At 43.2% G+C, this 17,741-nt stretch overlaps 2 protein-coding genes across 2 annotated transcripts; one reads left to right on the top strand and one right to left on the bottom strand.

Moving 5' to 3' along the window:
* Window positions 1-640: 640 nt before the first annotated feature.
* plek (pleckstrin) lies at window positions 641-10,249 on the bottom strand. The gene is made up of 9 exons (XM_061233249.1): window positions 10,102-10,249; window positions 7,919-8,074; window positions 6,511-6,692; window positions 5,890-5,981; window positions 5,312-5,496; window positions 3,564-3,668; window positions 2,957-3,040; window positions 2,107-2,179; window positions 641-1,347 (listed from the first exon to the last, which is right to left on the bottom strand). The coding sequence occupies exons 1-9, from the start codon at window positions 10,141-10,143 to the stop codon at window positions 1,208-1,210; spliced, it is 1,059 nt and encodes a 352-aa protein (XP_061089233.1). The 5' UTR covers window positions 10,144-10,249; the 3' UTR covers window positions 641-1,207.
* Window positions 10,250-13,055: 2,806 nt separating this feature from the next.
* Window positions 13,056-16,836, top strand: LOC133122560 (CB1 cannabinoid receptor-interacting protein 1-like). Its single transcript, XM_061232594.1, has 3 exons — window positions 13,056-13,722; window positions 14,537-14,681; window positions 15,845-16,836. Exons 1-3 carry the CDS (start codon window positions 13,544-13,546, stop codon window positions 16,007-16,009), a joined length of 489 nt encoding a protein of 162 aa, XP_061088578.1. The 5' UTR covers window positions 13,056-13,543; the 3' UTR covers window positions 16,010-16,836.
* Window positions 16,837-17,741: the final 905 nt, after the last annotated feature.

The following is a 17,741-nucleotide window of genomic DNA, read 5'->3' as shown; positions in this document are numbered from 1 at the left end:
TAAATGGTCATATGCATCCCAATGACCACCAGTTACCATGAATCTTAGCACTTGCCATAGATTAAAATTGTAATATTGACAGAATAGTATAGTTGGTGATGCTGGTCATTATTGCATTCTTACTGCAATTGCAAATTGTTAATAGCCCTGTACTGTATGTAATGTTAACCTATTGGAATAAGATAACTATTCTGACTGAAGAAGTATACGGCGATTCTCAGTTAATAATGTTTCATACGCTAGTGTTTTGCTGGTCACACTTCCTCTATAGACGAACAATCGCATCGTGTAGCAACTTCTCACGGCCCCAGAGTGAGACTCTACGTGCTGAAGTGAAACAGTATTAACACGGCTGCCGTCTTACTGACTCTCTCAGCCGGTTTTGCGAAATCAAGGTAATTTGTTTCGAGAGGGAAGATGGAAACTTCCAACTTGAGGTCCAACTTGATTTCAGCTACTTCCTGTTACAAAATGAACTGAAACACTGAAAACATTAGCGCTCTTCACGGGGCACGTTGTGTGAGGTTCCCCTAAATGTACTATAGCTTTCACTTTGCTCTATTTGTGGCCGAGGTAACAAGCTTCAAAACATATATATCAAAGACGTCTACACTCCGAAGAATGGTCAAAATAGCAAGTGTACTCTATATTTTAACATTTATTTAGTTCCAAACACAGACATGTTTCATATTAGTCAGTCCTTCATGACATTGGTAGGTATGATAATGACCAATAAGAGGAGAGGTCTTGCTGCAGGTCTTGCTGTTCACCTCTCAGAAACACCTCACAGAAACATCGACCTCACAGAAACATTATGTCAAATGCTAATATATCACTAATAATTCAATCATGGTATCAGTCAAGAATGGTCATGGCACTCGGGTTGTGTAATGTAATTATTAAACAGGCATTAGGAAAGTACATATTCATACTGATATACTCAATGCATTTGCATTTAAGCTCAAAATATTTATATGAGCTTTTATAGACAGTCAGCTTTTATTTCATGGCATTTGCATGGATATAGGTTTGACCATTTTACAGAAACTTGTTCTTTTTGTATTGAGTACCCCCCCTTGGTCTTTTTGCCATACACTTGGAGGACATTGTACCTTTCTCTAAATTATACATTTAAAGTTTCCACTCCATTTCTAGAAACAGGAGACACATTTAGGAGTGTGTTCATGTGCAGTCTTGTGCTGTATAGTTACTTTCCTGTCTTGGACACAACTTGAATAGCTTGAATCCACTCTTTGCGTTCATTTTCAGTCGTAGCTTGTAGGAAATAGTGGACTTCATTTGATGTGATGATTTCAAAGAGATTTCCTTCCACCTCGCTTTTCTTGGCTGAAAACATACAGAAAAGGTTATTTAAAAAATATATATTATATGCAAGAACATAAGACTCTGGTATTTCCTTTTTTGGCACAAAGGGCCTAATTTATCAAAATGTGATTGGGTTTGAATTTAATCGTAATCTTTAAATATTTAACCAAATTGTGTTTTTGCTGGATTCAGAAAAGTAACTTGAAACCGAACAAAAAGGTTTCTTATGTTGGTTCCAAATGGCGTATCTGTGTCTTATGCACCTATGATATATTATACAGCAAATCTCAAATAAAAATGTCCTTCCCTCAGTGAAGCCTGGAAGGCAGCAGCTTGTAGAACTAGAAAATTAATCGCAACGTGTTCAGCAAACTAGCTAACTCAGTAACGCAGATACAGATGGATTTGATAATAATACATTAAATAAATGGTAGTATGTACACATCATCTGTGGTCGGTTCCAGGCGTCACTGATGGAAGGAAGCACCTTGGGCTAACTTACGTACATCTAGGGCAGGTCTCATTCCATAGAGAACACTCCCCAGGGAGTGTTGGCTGAATCTAACAGCCTCATATAAAGTCTTTTAAGGTTCATTTTCAAATATCTATGGAATTGTTGTTGACAGCACAAAGTGTCCTGTACGTGACACCCTAATTACATGCTGACACTTTAGACAGTTGTAATAACCGCACGGTAAAGATGTTGGTAAATCTCTCGATAACAATGCGCGGGCGTCCTCTAGGGTAAGTGGCGGTTTAATGTGTATTTCTGACACTCACCATCAGGCACGTACTCCAGAGCTGTGACCACGGATCCCCGAAGGTGGACGGAACCCAGGGGTTCCTCCGCATCCTGGGCGGGAAGAACAGAAGAGCAACCTCAGCCAATCGCAGACTGCGCTTTGCGCTTTCCATCGCGGAACTTAACGGAAGGTTCTAGAACATCTCGAGGGTCAGCGTCACAGCGAGGGCTGACGTCGTGGAAACGTGGTGTCGGGCCTTGTCTAAGCTCTGCGTATGTCAAGAGTTCATCTGTGACTGCCCATGGACAGCACCCACTGATGAAATATAAAAAGTATAAAAGTATTATTCAGAAGAGTATACTATCTCTAGGCCAGAGAGCTTCCTGTTTTGGCTAGTTACATGAGTACCAGACCCTCCTTACTGTGACACAAATCGAACACAGCCCTCTGACTAATATATTCCTGTGCATGGGCAGGAAGTTAAGCTGCCTACTATGAAGACTAACTCCAAATATGACAACAGAACGCAATCTGTAGACTTGTGGTAGCATGATGAGCTTCTGCTGGTAGTCTGTATGGGGAAGGGAGTTTATATCGCACAGATGAAAATAGAAAACACTTCAGTATCACTTCCCGGGGCGACATTGGCTCAGGCGGTAAGAGCAGTCGGAGGGTTGCCAGTTCGATTCCACCCTGGGTATGTCGAAGTGTCCCTGAGCAAGACACCTAACCCCCAAATGCTCCTGACGAGCTGGTTGGTGCCTAGCATGGCAGCCAATCGCCGTCGGTGTGTGAGTGTGTGTGTCTGGGCAAATGAGAAGCATCAATTGTACAGCGCTTTGGATAAAGGCACGGAAACAGCCCTTCAGGACATTAGAGGGTCGTACCTTTGTGGGGTCGTAGTAGTGCAGGTATGCAGGGTCATCTCTCAAGGTAAACTTGCGCACCTTCCAATTCTTTCTTCTGTGACCCTATAAAAGCAAAGCCAGATATGATGGACACACTTTCATTACTGAGTTTATTTATAGCTTTACTGAGCGTGCTGTACGTTGTTTCATTTCCTAATTTTGTAATGGCCGAAAATGAAAAGTATGCTATCTTTAGACCAGAATAAAGGATCAGCTTAAACAGCATTCCTGTCAGTGGCACACTGGGGAAAAACGTTTGTGACAAAGACCCATCATTTATTTATTTGCCTCTGCACTCCACAAATTGAGACTTCTAATAAAAAAAAAATCACATGTGGTTAAAGTGTGCACTGTCAGATTTTAATAAAGGGCATTTTTATATAGTTTGGTTTCACCATGCAGAAGTGTTTACAGCAGTGTTTATACAAGAGTATAAACTATTTCAGGGCACCATAACATTTGGGACACAGCAATTTTATGTGAATTCAAGAAGTCACGTTCAGTACAGCTCAGCTCAGAGTGCACTGGGTAATGACTCACACCCCCGTGGTCATTTACAGCGTTGGGAACATGGCCGACGTCTCACCTGTTTCAGCAAACACCCTTGCTTCACGATGACGCCCCTGAACTCCTCGTTCAGCAGCACCTCATCGTCGCTGGAGTTACCCTCCGAGTAAAAGCCGCTGTCTGCCTGAAATATGCCAAAAGGGATCAACATCAGCAGATCCATCACATAACGCAAGGGCGACATTGGCACAAGAGCAGTCATCTGGCAGTCGGAGGGTTGCCGATTCAGTCCAGCCCCATGTGTCTCTGAGCAAGACACCTAACCCCCAATTGCTCCTGATGAGCTGGTTGGTGCCTTGCATGGCAAACAATCGCCATTGGTGTGCGAGTGTGTGTATTAATGGGTGAATGAAAAGCATCAATTGTACAGCACTTTTGATAAAGGCGCTATATCATTTACAACCGTTTACAATTTACCATGGCCAGCTGCACCCCATCGAATCCTATTGGCAATCGACAACAGGGGGAAAACAGCCCACTGCTGAAAGAAAACAGCTCAAGCTAGGTTTTGAAACAGCTAGTAGCTGGTTGACCAGTTCAGACCAGCTCCCAGCTTGACATGGTTTAGCTAGTTGACCAATTCAGACCAGCTCCCAGCTCGACATGAAGTTTTACAGTATCTGGTTGACCACTTCATTCCTGCTCTCAGCTTGACATGGTTTGACCAGCTCAAGCTATGTTTTGAAACAGCTGGTAACTACCAGCTCAGACAAGCTACCAGCTCTAGCTGGTTGACCAACTCATACCCAACTAGACCAGCTTCATGACCAGCTTGACTGGCTCAATTTTAAAGCTGGTCAAGCTGGAACTTCAGGCCTGGTTATCTCTGTAAAGGACAACTCTGCCCAAAAGACAAGATTTGGCAAGTTGGCTTTCCCTTGGTATAATAATTTGATTTGTGTCTTATATTTTATCAGTCAAAATGTAATTGAAAAATGTTCATTTGTAGAGATGATGCAATTCTTCATTCGGCTCCACTTAAGTAGATGTATGTGTCATCTGTATTGGAGCCCACCCCGCAATTAGTGACAAATCAATAACTTTATCTATAATCCTGAAGCCACACTCACAGAATTTAAGACATAGCTGACGGTAACAAGCCTTGTTTTTGTTTGATCTGGACTGCAGCTTCCTATAAATTTTCTAAATCTACTCTTTGGGGAAAGGAAGGCACTATATCATGGTGACAAGTAGTACTATATATGACACATTATGAAATAAATGACAAACTTTTTTTTCCACACAGAGTGTGGTCACTGTGTGGAATAGCTTCGGATGTCATGGAGGCAGAGACACTGGGGTTTTTCAAGGCCAGGCTTGAAAAGGTGCTAGATACTATTTAGCTTTTAGGCAAACTAAGAAGTACCCTGGTGTAAAATCCAGCTATGACCAGTTTGAACTCACCAGTTTCAAAACATAGCTTGAGCTGGGCTGAACTGGTCAACCAGTTACCAGCTCTTTCAAAATATAGCTTGAGCTGGTCTGAACTGGTCAACCTAGCTTGAACTGGGTTTTTCCCCAGCACTTTAGTCATTTTCAAACTGTTAACTAACATTAGCTAACGTGTTTATGGCGAACAGAAAAAAAAAGTTTGAATACGATGGCTAACGTTAGCTAACGTTCGCCGTCTTGAACGCACGTCAGCTGTGTTACTGCTTGCTTGGAACAAAAGCCAGCGCCCACACCGGCCCTGTCTGGGTAATATTGAGTACCCCCTGGTCTAACGGACTGTCACTTCCTGATTATTCACACTGGGGCGCGACTCACGAAGTAATAGATGGCATCGGGCTGGTCCAGGAGGGTGGACTCGGTTTTGGATTCGGCCGCAGTCTTGGAGAGTTCCCCGGCTGGCTGGAGGAAGCCCTCGTTCAGAAGCCCGATGGCCAGCATTAGCGCTTCCTGTCTGTTCCTGGCTCTCTCCGCCGACACCAGCCAATCGATTACCATGCAGCCTGCCACGGAGAGAGAGCTCGGCCAATTAGAACAGTGCTCAACAATTCAGATCGAACTACAAATCCCAGGGGCCTGTTCGACAAAGCAGGATTATTGCGTTAGCTGGATAACTGGATAATGAGTAAAACCCGGAAACCCTCACAAAATCTGGAACATGGACTGAAGTAAAAGTGTCTATTGTATGTGTGTTGTCTATTGTATTTGTATCTGTAAATTTTTGTGTGGTTTCAGGAAAAGAAAAAATTCAGAAGTAGAAATAGTATTAGCTTAGTTTATTGTTAATTTGCAATTGTCTTAATTGACAAAAAATCCAAACTGAACTGCAAATTGTAAAAAGCTTGAGGAGGAGGAAAAAAAAACTTGGAGGTCGGTAGGCAGTGGGCTGTACGCACCTGTGAAGCAGTGATTGAAGGTGCTTTTGTCCTGCTCCAGGGTCATCTCCTCCAGGCCAGAGTCTTTGTTCCTCATGGCGTTGTACATCTCACTGAGGGTCACACAGGTGACACAGGTGTGGCGACAGACGTACAGACAATAATGGGGTAGAGGTATCAGTGTCGGTGAGATGCCGTACTGTTGTCTCCCTGGCTTTGTTCCCCCCCCCCCCCAAATAAATCCACACAATCCGTATGAAGAAAAATGAGTCGTTTGGACTTGTGTGAATTTGTTAGTTACAACGATGTGCTCATTTGCTTCAGCGTGGCCCCACCTTGCGGCCAGAAAGAAATCCCAGTGCTCGGCACAGCTAGCCAGCCAATCAGAACAGAGGTGCATTGATGTCAATGAGCCTTAAAGACACGGCCACTAAAAACAGCCTGTTCTTGGTGAAGCTCATGAGAGGCGCTGGAGAATGGACACGTAAAACTGGACAGAGATCGTTTTTGATACTTAAAGACCACACAAACATCTACTCATGGATATCAGGGCCTGGAACGAAACACTGGAAAGGTGTACAGTATGGGACGTTTAAGAGTCCATGGCTCACATATAAATTCCCACGGCACGCAGAGTCTCACCTCAGGTTGACGGTTTCGGGCAGTCGAATGGACCGCCGTGTGGACTTCCTGGTGAACTTCATGCCCCGTTCCAGACAGGCCATGGTCCTCTTGATGTCCTTGGTCCAGAGCTCCCTCTCCTCCAGGTGGCTGGCCTGGAAGAAGTGTGCCTGGTGCCCCTTTGGGGCGACCTTGAACACCAGCTGCAACACAACAAGAAACCAGAAACCATAATCAGCTACAACACACCAAGAAACCAGAAACCATGACCAGCTGCAACACAACAAGAAACCAGAAACCATGACCAGCTACAACACACCAAGAAACCAGAAACCATAATCAGCTACAACACACCAAGAAACCAGAAACCATGACCAGCTATAACAAACCAAGAAACCAGAAACCATAATCAGCTGCAACACACCAAGAAAGCAGAAACCATGACCAGCTGCAACGCACCAAGAAACCAAAGAGACCATAACCAGCTGCAATGCACCAAGAAACCAGACACCATAACCAACCACAACACACCAAGAAACCAGAAGCCATAACCAACCACAACACACCAAGAAACCAGAAGCCATAACCAGCTACAACACACCAAGAAACCAGAAACCATAACCGGCTGCAACACACCAAGAAACCAGAAACCATGACCAGCTGCAACGCACCAAGAAACCAAAGAGACCATAACCAGCTGCAATGCACCAAGAAACCAGACACCATAACCAACCACAACACACCAAGAAACCAGAAGCCATAACCAGCTGCAACACACCAAGAAACCAAAGAAACCAAATTCAATTTGTGGAATATTCAGCAGTGAATCTACAACTACGAAACATATTTTACCGGCCACCACTCAAGTTTCATACCAAGCGACATTGATTTATGTATTGGAACCTGTGGAATACTCTCAAAAAGTGCAGACCCTGTCTGCTCGGCCGACGCTGCACCAGGCGAGACCAATCAAGCACAGAGAAGTATTTCAATTCCAAAGTATGGTTTTGACCCAGGTCTGGTGGACCAATCAAAAACCAGGTGCTTCCGAAGACACCCAGGAGACAATGTTCCACTCCCAGCGGATTAGGGATTGCTGCCAGTTGAATTCCATTGGAATTCCATGGGAGATCCACGGGCCTGAACAGGTCGCCAGTCCATCGCAGGGCACACACACCATTCACTCACACACTCATACCCACGGGCAATTTAGACTCCCCAATCAGCCTAACCTGCATGTCTGTGGACTGCGGGAGGAAACCGGAGTACCCGGAGGAAACCCACGCAGACACGGGGAGAACATGCAAACTCCGCACAGAGAGGCCCCGGCCGACGGGGATTCGAACCCAGGACCTCCTTGCTGTGAGGCGGCGGCGCTACCCACTGCACCATCCGTGCCGCCTGAGTTCCCACGGGAAATGTCCTTTACCATCTTTCTGCCGAAATCCTGGCACGGGCTGGTGAGCGTGGCCCCCTTCAGCGGGATCATGCCCTTGGGAGTGCTGTCCGTCATCTTGGCGTAGAACTCCACCCCATCGTCCGAGAGCACCACCCACACCACCTTCCACGAGTTCAGCAAGCTGCGCTGCGCGGACGGGAAGAGGAAACCGGGGTCAGAAACGGGAACCGCAGGGACAGCAAGGCAAGGATCAGGGGTCATGAAAGGGCGGTGCAGCATTCTGAATTATTTTTTTTAAATTTGTTTTTATTGGACAGTATATAGTATAGAGAGACAGGAAGAACGGGAGCGAGAGAGAGGGGAAGACATGCGACAAATGTCGGACGGTCGGATTCGAACCGCCGACGTCGCGGCTCGCAATGAGCATGCGGTCAGTGCTCTACAGGCTGCGCCACCGAGACACCCCCAGCATTCTGAATTCTAGCCACAATCGCTGCGTGATGTGCTATATAGTGCCGCGTCGGACTACAGTTCCCACAATGCAAATGTGCCACACAGAATCGCATCACTAAAAATGTGGTCGGCGGGGCCTATCGGAGGCGGCTGGTCACTTCTTTTGAAGGAAAAATTGGACTGCCAGATCATGCACTGACCTCCATTTAATGTGTGGGAGACAGTTTGATATCACAAGGCCATGTTGCAACCCCAAGTGTCATGACCCAAAAACGTTACCACATTGGAAGTTGTGCCACTGCAGAGATCCCTCTATGTCACATCATTTCCTCTATTATTACACACTGGTCACACCTGAATGCGTTTTAGATCTTTAGAGAAAATGTTACATTAGACAACCTGAGTAAACACAAAACACGTGTTTTTAATTACTATTTCATTTATTTAATGAACAAAAGGTTATCAAACACACACATCGCCGCTGTTAAAATGTAATTGCCTGAGGCTATACTGTACCTGCTGTTTAGCTGGTTACACAACCTTTAGCAGCAATAACTGCAAGCAAACATTCCTCTAATTTGATATCAATCTTTCACATCACTGTGGAAGAATTGTAACCGACTCTTCTTTGAAGAACTGCTTCAATTTACACAAATTGGTCAGTTTTTTGAGCATGGTTTCAGGTCCAGCCACAGCATCTCTCCTGGGTTCAGGTCAGGACTTTGACGAGGCCATATACGGTGCATAACATAGGGATCTGGGCCATTGTGTGATGCTGTGGTGGTTTGTCCTCCAGCATAGTGATCTGATGGATTTATTCGCAGAGCGAAAAATGAGTGGAATGGAGTTTGAATGCCCAGAAGTCACAAAATGGAGGTATTTTTCGATTTTTCCTCACTCATAGATTTTTCACATTCCAAATCTGAACCGGACATTCAGTGCACATAGCGCGCGTGCTAACGCCAGAGAAAGACACGCACGCAGACACAGAGCGAGGCAGTATGAACGAGCGTAACAGGAACTCTGTTCGTAAGGGCCCTCTCAGCACTGAGGTTCATAAGGGCCCGCTCAGCCCTGAGGTTGGGGACCACAGGCCTGTGTCATACTGTGTGTGCTATTGTGACAAGGCCATAGCTTGTGGCTTTAAGATCAGCACATGAAATACAACAGGAGGCCAATTACACTGAAGTGTGATACATGCTGTCTAACACAGGCAGCACATGTTTAGTTTACACGTTTATTGTTACAGTCAGTGAATAATAATAATAATAATAATAATAATAATAATAATAATAATACTTTTAACAAAAGCGACTACGTGCATATTAATGCACATTAATCAACATTACTTTAAATATGCCAGGGTCCCCAATCAATTTTAGAGGGTAACAACCATTCTAATCAGTCCATGCATAATTCTCTTTAACTCTCCCTCTGGTTCTGTTTTACTTTTTCCATTTCATCTGATTAATAATTCAGAAGCTAGGCATATTTTTACTCAATTATAGGTGTGCTTCATAATGATACACAAAATAATCAGAGAAATTGTTTTTTTAATAGTCTTCCTAGCATCACTCTTCAACCAAATATGGGAAAATGCCTGTATAAAGAAATCTTTTCATACATTTAACTACAGCTCAGTTTAATGTATTCTGAACACATTTTTTACGCCAGTTACAAATGAATTCCTTTCACTTCAGGACTTGTTTGCCGCGTGTCTGGATGTGTTCGCCAGGGGGAAACTACGTTTCCCATCCTACCTTTTTAACCAGGTACCCGGCTCGGATCTGCTTGGGCTCCATGAGTGCGTTCGCTCCGGGAGAGACAGCCGCTTCAGACGGAGACCGCTGACACACCGAGCCCTTTAGCTGGACCCGCCCCAACACCCCACCTCCCCCGCTCTCCGCCTCTTGCTTCCTGCCACAGAGAGTTCCTCTATTAACAGTGTCAAAAGACGAGGCGGTTTCCTACGCAGCGAGACCGCTACACAGAGAGGGCCCTAGTCCTGCAGAAACTTTTCTCCTTCTCTCACTCTCACTCAAAACCAACACGAAGCCCTCAAACCTCAGCGTTCCGAACGCAACACTACCGCCGGTTTTTTGGAATGTGAGCACATGCCTAGGAATGATCTGTCTCTTTGAGACGGAATAAGAGATTATGCAGAGGAGTGAGATCCTACAGAACACAAAACCAGGAAGACACTTTGTACTAACCTCATCTTTATATAGACTTAAAGAGGAACGCCCTTCGTTGGGTAATCAAGCAAGTTATCGTTATTATGTTGACATTGGTTTATGTCTTTGCATTTACTTTAACCATCATACCTGTGCCTTTGGGTTGCATAGCCGAGAAACAAATGTATTTTGTATATGGTTTGTCAGGTACAGGACATATTTTTGTCTTGCATTTCTCTATGCCCAGCGAACTCCATCTGCTGTCAATTAATTACTATTACAAACACTGAAAGACAAAACAACAAAAACTACATATGTGTATAGCAATGGTGTAAATTGCTTACCAAATTAAGATTGCAATATGATTCAAACGTGCTGCAAACATAGTTCATTTGATAAATTAATTTGACCAGTCAGCCTGGACAAAGCTTGGTTATGACCCTGAGAAATTAGGTGTCTATTTCGATAGCGCGGGGCGCTTGCGATAATCATTTAAAATAAGCTATGAAGAAAGAGCTCAGGGCGGGAAAAGTACAGCTGACTGCTTCAGCGATGTCGAAATCCTCCATGAGCCAATGAGAACAGCTCGTCATAAAAACAACGGCCTTTCCTGGTGCTGGCCTACAGTATGTCAGCGGTACACAGGGCTTCCTCAGAACAATAGTTATGTTTTCTGTTCTTGTTTCGTCGTGCCCTGCGTGGTCACATTGCTTATGTTTATGATGGTAAATAATCCAGCTATGCCAGCTTCACCAGTTTATAAATTGAGTTGGTCAAGATGGTCATAAACTGGTCTGGCTTTACTCTGTGCAGTTATCCTGTTAACTCAGTAATCCTGCTTTGTGGGTTTTACTCAGTGTAGTTATCCAGCTAACTCATTAATCCTACTTTGTGGGTTTTACTCAGTGCAGTTATCCAGCTAACTCAATAATCCTGCTTCGTGGGGTTTACTCAGCGCAGTTATCCAGCTAACTCAGTAATCCTGCTTTGTGGAACAGGGCCCAGGTTCTGGGACTTGATCCCAGGTCCTCTGAACTGCACGGTGTCTGCTGGTTTTTTGATGCGTTCCAGCACTGAAGTGCTTAATTTAAGTAATTAACTGGCTAAAGAGTGCACACTTTGGTTCTGAATTGGCTGCTGGTGGACAGTGAACCACGAAGAGCAGCTGAGATTGAAGTGTGAGTACCCTGGTTTAACACATTCAGATGAACACACACTCGACTAACCCAAATACAACCACTAAAGGCAACGCCGTTCATTTTACGTCAGGTCTTGATTTCTGTGTGTGAAATATGGAACGCTCTTTTTTTCTTTTTCTTTACTGTGGGAACAGCGCCCTCTGCTGCTGAAATAAAGCCCTTTTTGCAAGCGAACTGAAACCGCATCTACTGGGTTTAAACATCACATTACAGTTATTTAGTCACTGTAATCAACTGTAAAGTGACTTCTTGTTGATGAGACTAAGCAGGGGTCTTGATGTAGTGTAGAATGATGTAAGATGTAGTTTCGCCGTTGAAATTTAACGAGTGTTATTTCTGGTAGCCAATTATTATTATTATTATTTTTTATGTCAGCTAAATGGCAAGTGAGTAAGATACCAAAGAGGAGTCCTAGCAATGAATGAAACAAATCAGAATGACTTCATTCAGCACCACAGTTTATTTAGTTAATACGAAATATTTATATATATATGGGCAAAATGGGAAAGCGATATATATATATATATATATATATATATATATATATATATATATATATATATTTATTTCTGTAGCCTATTGTTTCAGTGTATTGAATATAACTTTAGCGAAGAGCACAAACCAAAAACCTCGATCAAACAGCTGCAGATCATGCTGCTCTGTGTGAAATGTTCTGCATAATTGAGCATTGTACTTGGACAAATGACTTAAAAACTAGAAATCACTCGATGTTGCACATTGCTTTCTTTTATTTTTGAGTGGAGGAAGGCTACAGCGTTGGCGCCCTCTTGTGGCTACAATGTAGTTCTCCGTCAGCCAGCAATTGTGCAGTCTTCAGTTCATATAAGCAATTTACACACAGTAGCTCAAAATTACACTCTAAGAGTGCAATATTTTCGATATAATGTTATTAAATAATTGGTTCAAGTTATATTATCCTAACATACTATGATATATAGGCCTACGACATGTATATTCATCTTGCCCGCTCTTTCAAACGACACATTAACAAGCCACTTGTTTTATCTGTTAAAAGTTGGGTCTTGGGACTTCCTTTTTTGGGTATTGCTCTTCCTCCATACTTCCAATCGGCCCACCGCAATCTGTAAGTATAAATAAATCGATACCTGGTTTTGTAAAGGTTGCCTACTGAACTTCAGCACTATGGACAGAGCCATTAAACCATGAAGCTCCACCGGGGATTTACGAGGTCACTGTCGAAAAAGTGTTCTTAAAGCGGTGCTCACACATGCTTAATCAAATGGTGTATTATGCTATATAACACACTATGTTTACATATTTTAAACAGAATACATGTAGGCTATATGGGTTTAAGTTCATTTATTTTGCAACTATATTTCGGCACGCTATGATATAGCCTACCTATTATAGTATACAGCAGGCGCTCATCGTCGGAAAATCAGATCAGTGCATACGGGTAAGAACATAAGCCAAGGCAACCTAGGCAACACAACGCGATATTTCTCAAAACATTTTGAAGCCAATCGTTTGCGAGCTATAATATCGCTTGTATGTGGATTAGTACTTCAGCCCTTCATGTATTTGTCATTTTATGTCGGTGCATAGAAGATTGTGACAGACGAGCATGAGAGGATTATCTCCATATCCGTGAGGGATTGTGGGCTGGGAGGTGCAATTTTTGCTGTGACTTTGTCTGTGATGTGTTTTTCAAGTTATATCTGGCGGAGGCACGTCACAACATCCTTCCTATTGTTATTATTATTGGAAATTCACTCTCGCTGACACCACCTGGCTCTTCGGAATAGGGAGAAAAACGGTCGACGGCGAGACTTCCTCTTCAATGAATAATGGGCGACGTTCCACAACTGATAAAAATCGGAATTTCTTTGAAAATCCAACCCAGCAACGGTCCGGTATTTTTCAAAGTGGACGGGTCGAGGTTCGGTCAGAACAGGACGATAAAACTGCTGACGGGATCAAAGTACCACATTGAAGTAGTCGTCAAACCAGGGGCTGTTGAGGCCACGTAAGTAGGCTACCTAATCCATCGCGAACTGAAAGATGACCACACGTCAAAATGACCACATGTAGCTGTAGCAAATGTTTTTTTCCCCCCCGTTGTGTATATTGCATTGTGCATTTTGCCTGTGCGGATTTAGCTCATTTCACCCATAGCCTACACAGTCACCCATTGTTGAATTACTCTCGAAACCTCTGACCTCTATTTAACAACATATTATTGTACAAAAAAGAGAGTTTAGGATACCGATTTATGTAGCCTACATGCATTTGTCTCTCAACAAGTTGTCTCTCAGTAAGTTAGGCTATAGCCAAACAAAAAGGTTGTGCTGTCTGCCCCCGTGGTGAAATAATTTAAGGATATATAAGCCTATTCCCTTTCGTCTTGCACAGTTCCACAATCAAGCGGAACAATTACATAATGGAGGTAAACGTTTGCAATTAAGCTTACAGAAAAGTCGGTCTGATTGAGTGCATAATGCATTTTGGACTCGGTGCATGTAACTGGCTGGACGTGTTTGTTATTTGTGCCGTTGGCAACGTTTTAAACTAAACAAGGGAGGGAGCTAAGGGTTGACAGACGGAGCTGCCAGATTGTCCAGACTCTCTGCATCTCTGATCCTGCGCGGTAGATACGTCTGTTGTCATTTACGTCGTTGGTGTGTTTGGAATTGCCACAATGTCCCGTTTTACAATCTAAAACAACCAGACAGCAATACACAAAGACGATGGACTATTTTAGCATATTTACGAGCATGCGTAATTGCGCACAGCGACAACTTCACATCTGACCAATATATCGTTATAAATGTGATTCACAGCACGATGACAATTGGCGGAGTGAACTTCCCGTTGGAGCAGCAGTCCAAAGACCCCCAATCCGTGGTTTACAGTGGACTTTATAACACAGAGGGAGTCGTGCACACCAAAAGCGGGGAAAGGCAACCTGTTCAAGTCACTATCCAGGTAACGGCGCTGATTCGTTTAACTATTTAACTCTAAAGTTTACACTCTCGTCTCCCCTGTTTTATATTTAGAATTACTGCATTTAGGTAAACATTATCGAAGGACATCAGCACTAAAAAACAGACTTGTGGCATGACATTTCCACCCTTCACCTTCAGGTTTTAGTGGTCAATTATTCGCCACCAAAAGTGTACGTTCAGTACTGCCCAAGGCCCAATATACACTGATAATGAAGCAGCTCATTCTTAGTATACTATTAAACATTTAATACTAAATATTTAAGTACCGTACACCACCTACAGTGTAAGATTCAGTATTTACAGTAAACAACAAACATGTCTCTAAACTCACATCTCTCAAAATGACATTTAAGCACAGCTTATTCAAGTTTATTCCATTTAAAAAACAACAACAACAACAACATGATGGGACAGAGTTAGCATTTTACATTTGCTCCCATCTAGTTGCATTTTTCATACACTACATAAGCAGGAAATACATAATGTCTAGGAAATCACTACTGTATGCAAATAGGAGAATACGGAAATGCAAAACCAAAGATAACATCAACGTCAATAAGCAGGTCGCATATCATATAACATGTTGACAAATATTGTTGAGAAATATTGGGTAACACTTCATTTGAACCTCTCGCCATAAGGCTGACATAGCACTGTCATACACGTGACATAACAGCTGTCACAAGATGGCATAACAGACGATGTCAGTTGATGTCAAATCAAATAAAGTTTATGTTATGACAGATGTTACTGTCACAATGTACTGATGAAAGACCGTTTTAAGGCTTTTGACAAAAGCTGTCATCACCTCTTACGCCATCTTGTGACAGCAGTCTCAGTATGTCATGTGTATGACAGTGTTACGTTAACCCTGCATTGCTCCAGGGGAGGATTGTCTCCTGTCTAATCAACTGTACGTCACTCTGGATAAGAGTGTCTGCTAAATGCCAGTAATGTAATGTAATGTAATGGCTTGAACCACCAACCTTCTAGGTCCCAGTCATGTACCTTAGCCACAAGGCTATGGGCTGCCCACATAATCCCACATTTAGCTGGATGCGCGTATAATCTCGGTCTCTCATACTCTCGCTGTGACACGAACGGGAGAGCTACAGCTGACGTCTGTGACCGTGTTTTAATCAGTTCACAGCAGCAGGGCTCTTTGAGACCGTCTGGCAGGTGAAATACTACAACTACCACAAGAGGGACCACTGCCAGTGGGGGAACAGCTTCTCCAGCATCGAGTACGAGTGCAAACCCAACGAGACCAGGAGTCTGATGTGGATCAACAAGGAGATGTTCGTCTGAGGGGATCCTCACAGCGCGGAGCCAACACGGATTACTGACCACGTCAGAGGACTTTTATATCTGCCAGAACCAAGCCTTGTCGTAGGGCTGGGAATATCAGAACTATTTATTCCTTTTCCACCCCTCTTTAGTGCAAGGCCTGCGTCAAATTTGTAACTTTTTTTAACATTTCGGATTCAAATACTTTACTGCACTTTATTGAGCTTTTCTGGTGCACTGAAACCTATGAAGTACTCCAAAAAAAAAGTGCAACCCTTACCTTCTGGTCCTCTCGATTGACTCAGTTGCACCAGGCAAGTTCAATCGAGCGCAGAAAAGTATTTGACCCTGGTCTGGTGCGTCGTTCCCACGTTTGAGTGTGTCAGTTAGTTCTCCTGGTGAGATGGTACGGAGGTGAGGTATTGTGTGAGTGCGTACCGTGATTATTTTGTTGCTGTATTTTAGTATTTGTGTTGTTTTTATGGTGTGTGTGTGTGTGTGTGTGTGTGGTGGTTTATGTGGACCTACCTCTGACAAGCAGGATGATATCTTTACATTTGTATAAAGAGATTTCATTGAGCAATATGACACCATTGTATTGTCCTATTTTTCTATATGCAAATGCTGTAAATGCATGTTGAGGTACAATATTCTGATATTTTACCCTTTATGTGCTATGTCCTTACTATTTTGATTCTTTTTGAAAAATGAAAAATATTTCAAATTGTTAAGTATGTTTACATTGTCATGTTCCAGTTTTGTCTACTTAAAACATTGCAATGTTTGGTTTTGCAAACTTGCTTATGAAAATGTTAAATAATGTCAATTTGGGCCAGAAATTGTATGCAAATACCAGTACAACAAATAAATAAATAAAATCAAGCAGTGAATTTGGATCAAAATATCTTGGCTATTGCTGTTTAATTTCCTAGCTTTGTTTGGAATATGGATGGAGAAACTATCGAAACAGAGCTTGACAAAACATTGCTGTGACTCAGAAAAAGGGTAAAATGGTGATGCAGAGGGTAGCCCCGTTACTGCACAACAAGAAGGTCCTGGGTTCGAGCCCTGCCCGGGCCTTTCCGTGGGGTGATCGCATGCTCTCCCCGTGTCCATGTGGGTTTCCTCCTGCAGTCCAAAGACATGGGTCTACAGATGAAAATTAGCTAATTCGCTGACTCTGACACATTTACATTGATGTGGAAACTGAACATGTTGATTAATGTGCACTGTGCAATAAGAAACACTCTGGTGCCCTGTCTCCTGGGGGGGGGGGGGGGGGGGGGTACGATTGTAATACTCGAGCAGGGCATGCAGTCAGATTTTAGCTACAGTACTCTACTTCCTCACTTGTACTAAAGAAGATCTCTTGTGTAGTGCACTCTCCGAAATAAAGTGACAGTGGTACATTTCTGTTCTTCAAGGGTCAAATTTCCCAAATGTACCCTGAAAGTACAGTAATGTTCTCTTTGGGTACAAATGACTATGCTTTCCAAGCAAAAAAAAAAGGTACACATTTTTTATATATATATATATTTCTCGCTAAGGGTACAATCTTATGTACCTATGGGACCCAGTGACAAGCTTTTGTACCTTTTTAGGCACCTTGATTTCTGAGAGTGCAGTCTTCTCTTCACCTCAAGCAAATCTATTTTGAATTCCTCGTTTTGTTTGGCACTGCACTGGTCTGTGGCTAAACGTAGCACAGCGAGGAGCACAATGAGACAGTCGTCACTGTAGCACGGGAAAGCAG

This window comes from Conger conger, chromosome 2 (assembly GCF_963514075.1).
Source record: "Conger conger chromosome 2, fConCon1.1, whole genome shotgun sequence".
Lineage (NCBI taxonomy): Eukaryota > Metazoa > Chordata > Actinopteri > Anguilliformes > Congridae > Conger > Conger conger.
The sequence above is the reverse complement of the archived record's forward strand: the minus strand, read 5'-3'. Positions and strand labels throughout refer to the sequence as shown.

Coding starts and splice junctions, on each gene's coding strand:
- plek (XM_061233249.1), bottom strand. CDS start 10,143: ATGGAGCCCAAGCAGATCCGAGCCGGGTACCTGGTTAAAAAG. Junction 6,693..7,918: donor AGGATTTCGGCAGAAAGATG/GTAAAGGACATT, acceptor GTTGTGTTGCAG/CTGGTGTTCAAGGTCGCCCC. Junction 3,669..5,311: donor CCGATGCCATCTATTACTTC/GTGAGTCGCGCC, acceptor GGCATATTTCAG/GCAGACAGCGGCTTTTACTC.
- LOC133122560 (XM_061232594.1), top strand. CDS start 13,544: ATGGGCGACGTTCCACAACTGATAAAAATCGGAATTTCTTTGAAAATC. Junction 13,723..14,536: donor CCAGGGGCTGTTGAGGCCAC/GTAAGTAGGCTA, acceptor TGTGATTCACAG/CACGATGACAATTGGCGGAG. Junction 14,682..15,844: donor CTGTTCAAGTCACTATCCAG/GTAACGGCGCTG, acceptor TGTTTTAATCAG/TTCACAGCAGCAGGGCTCTT.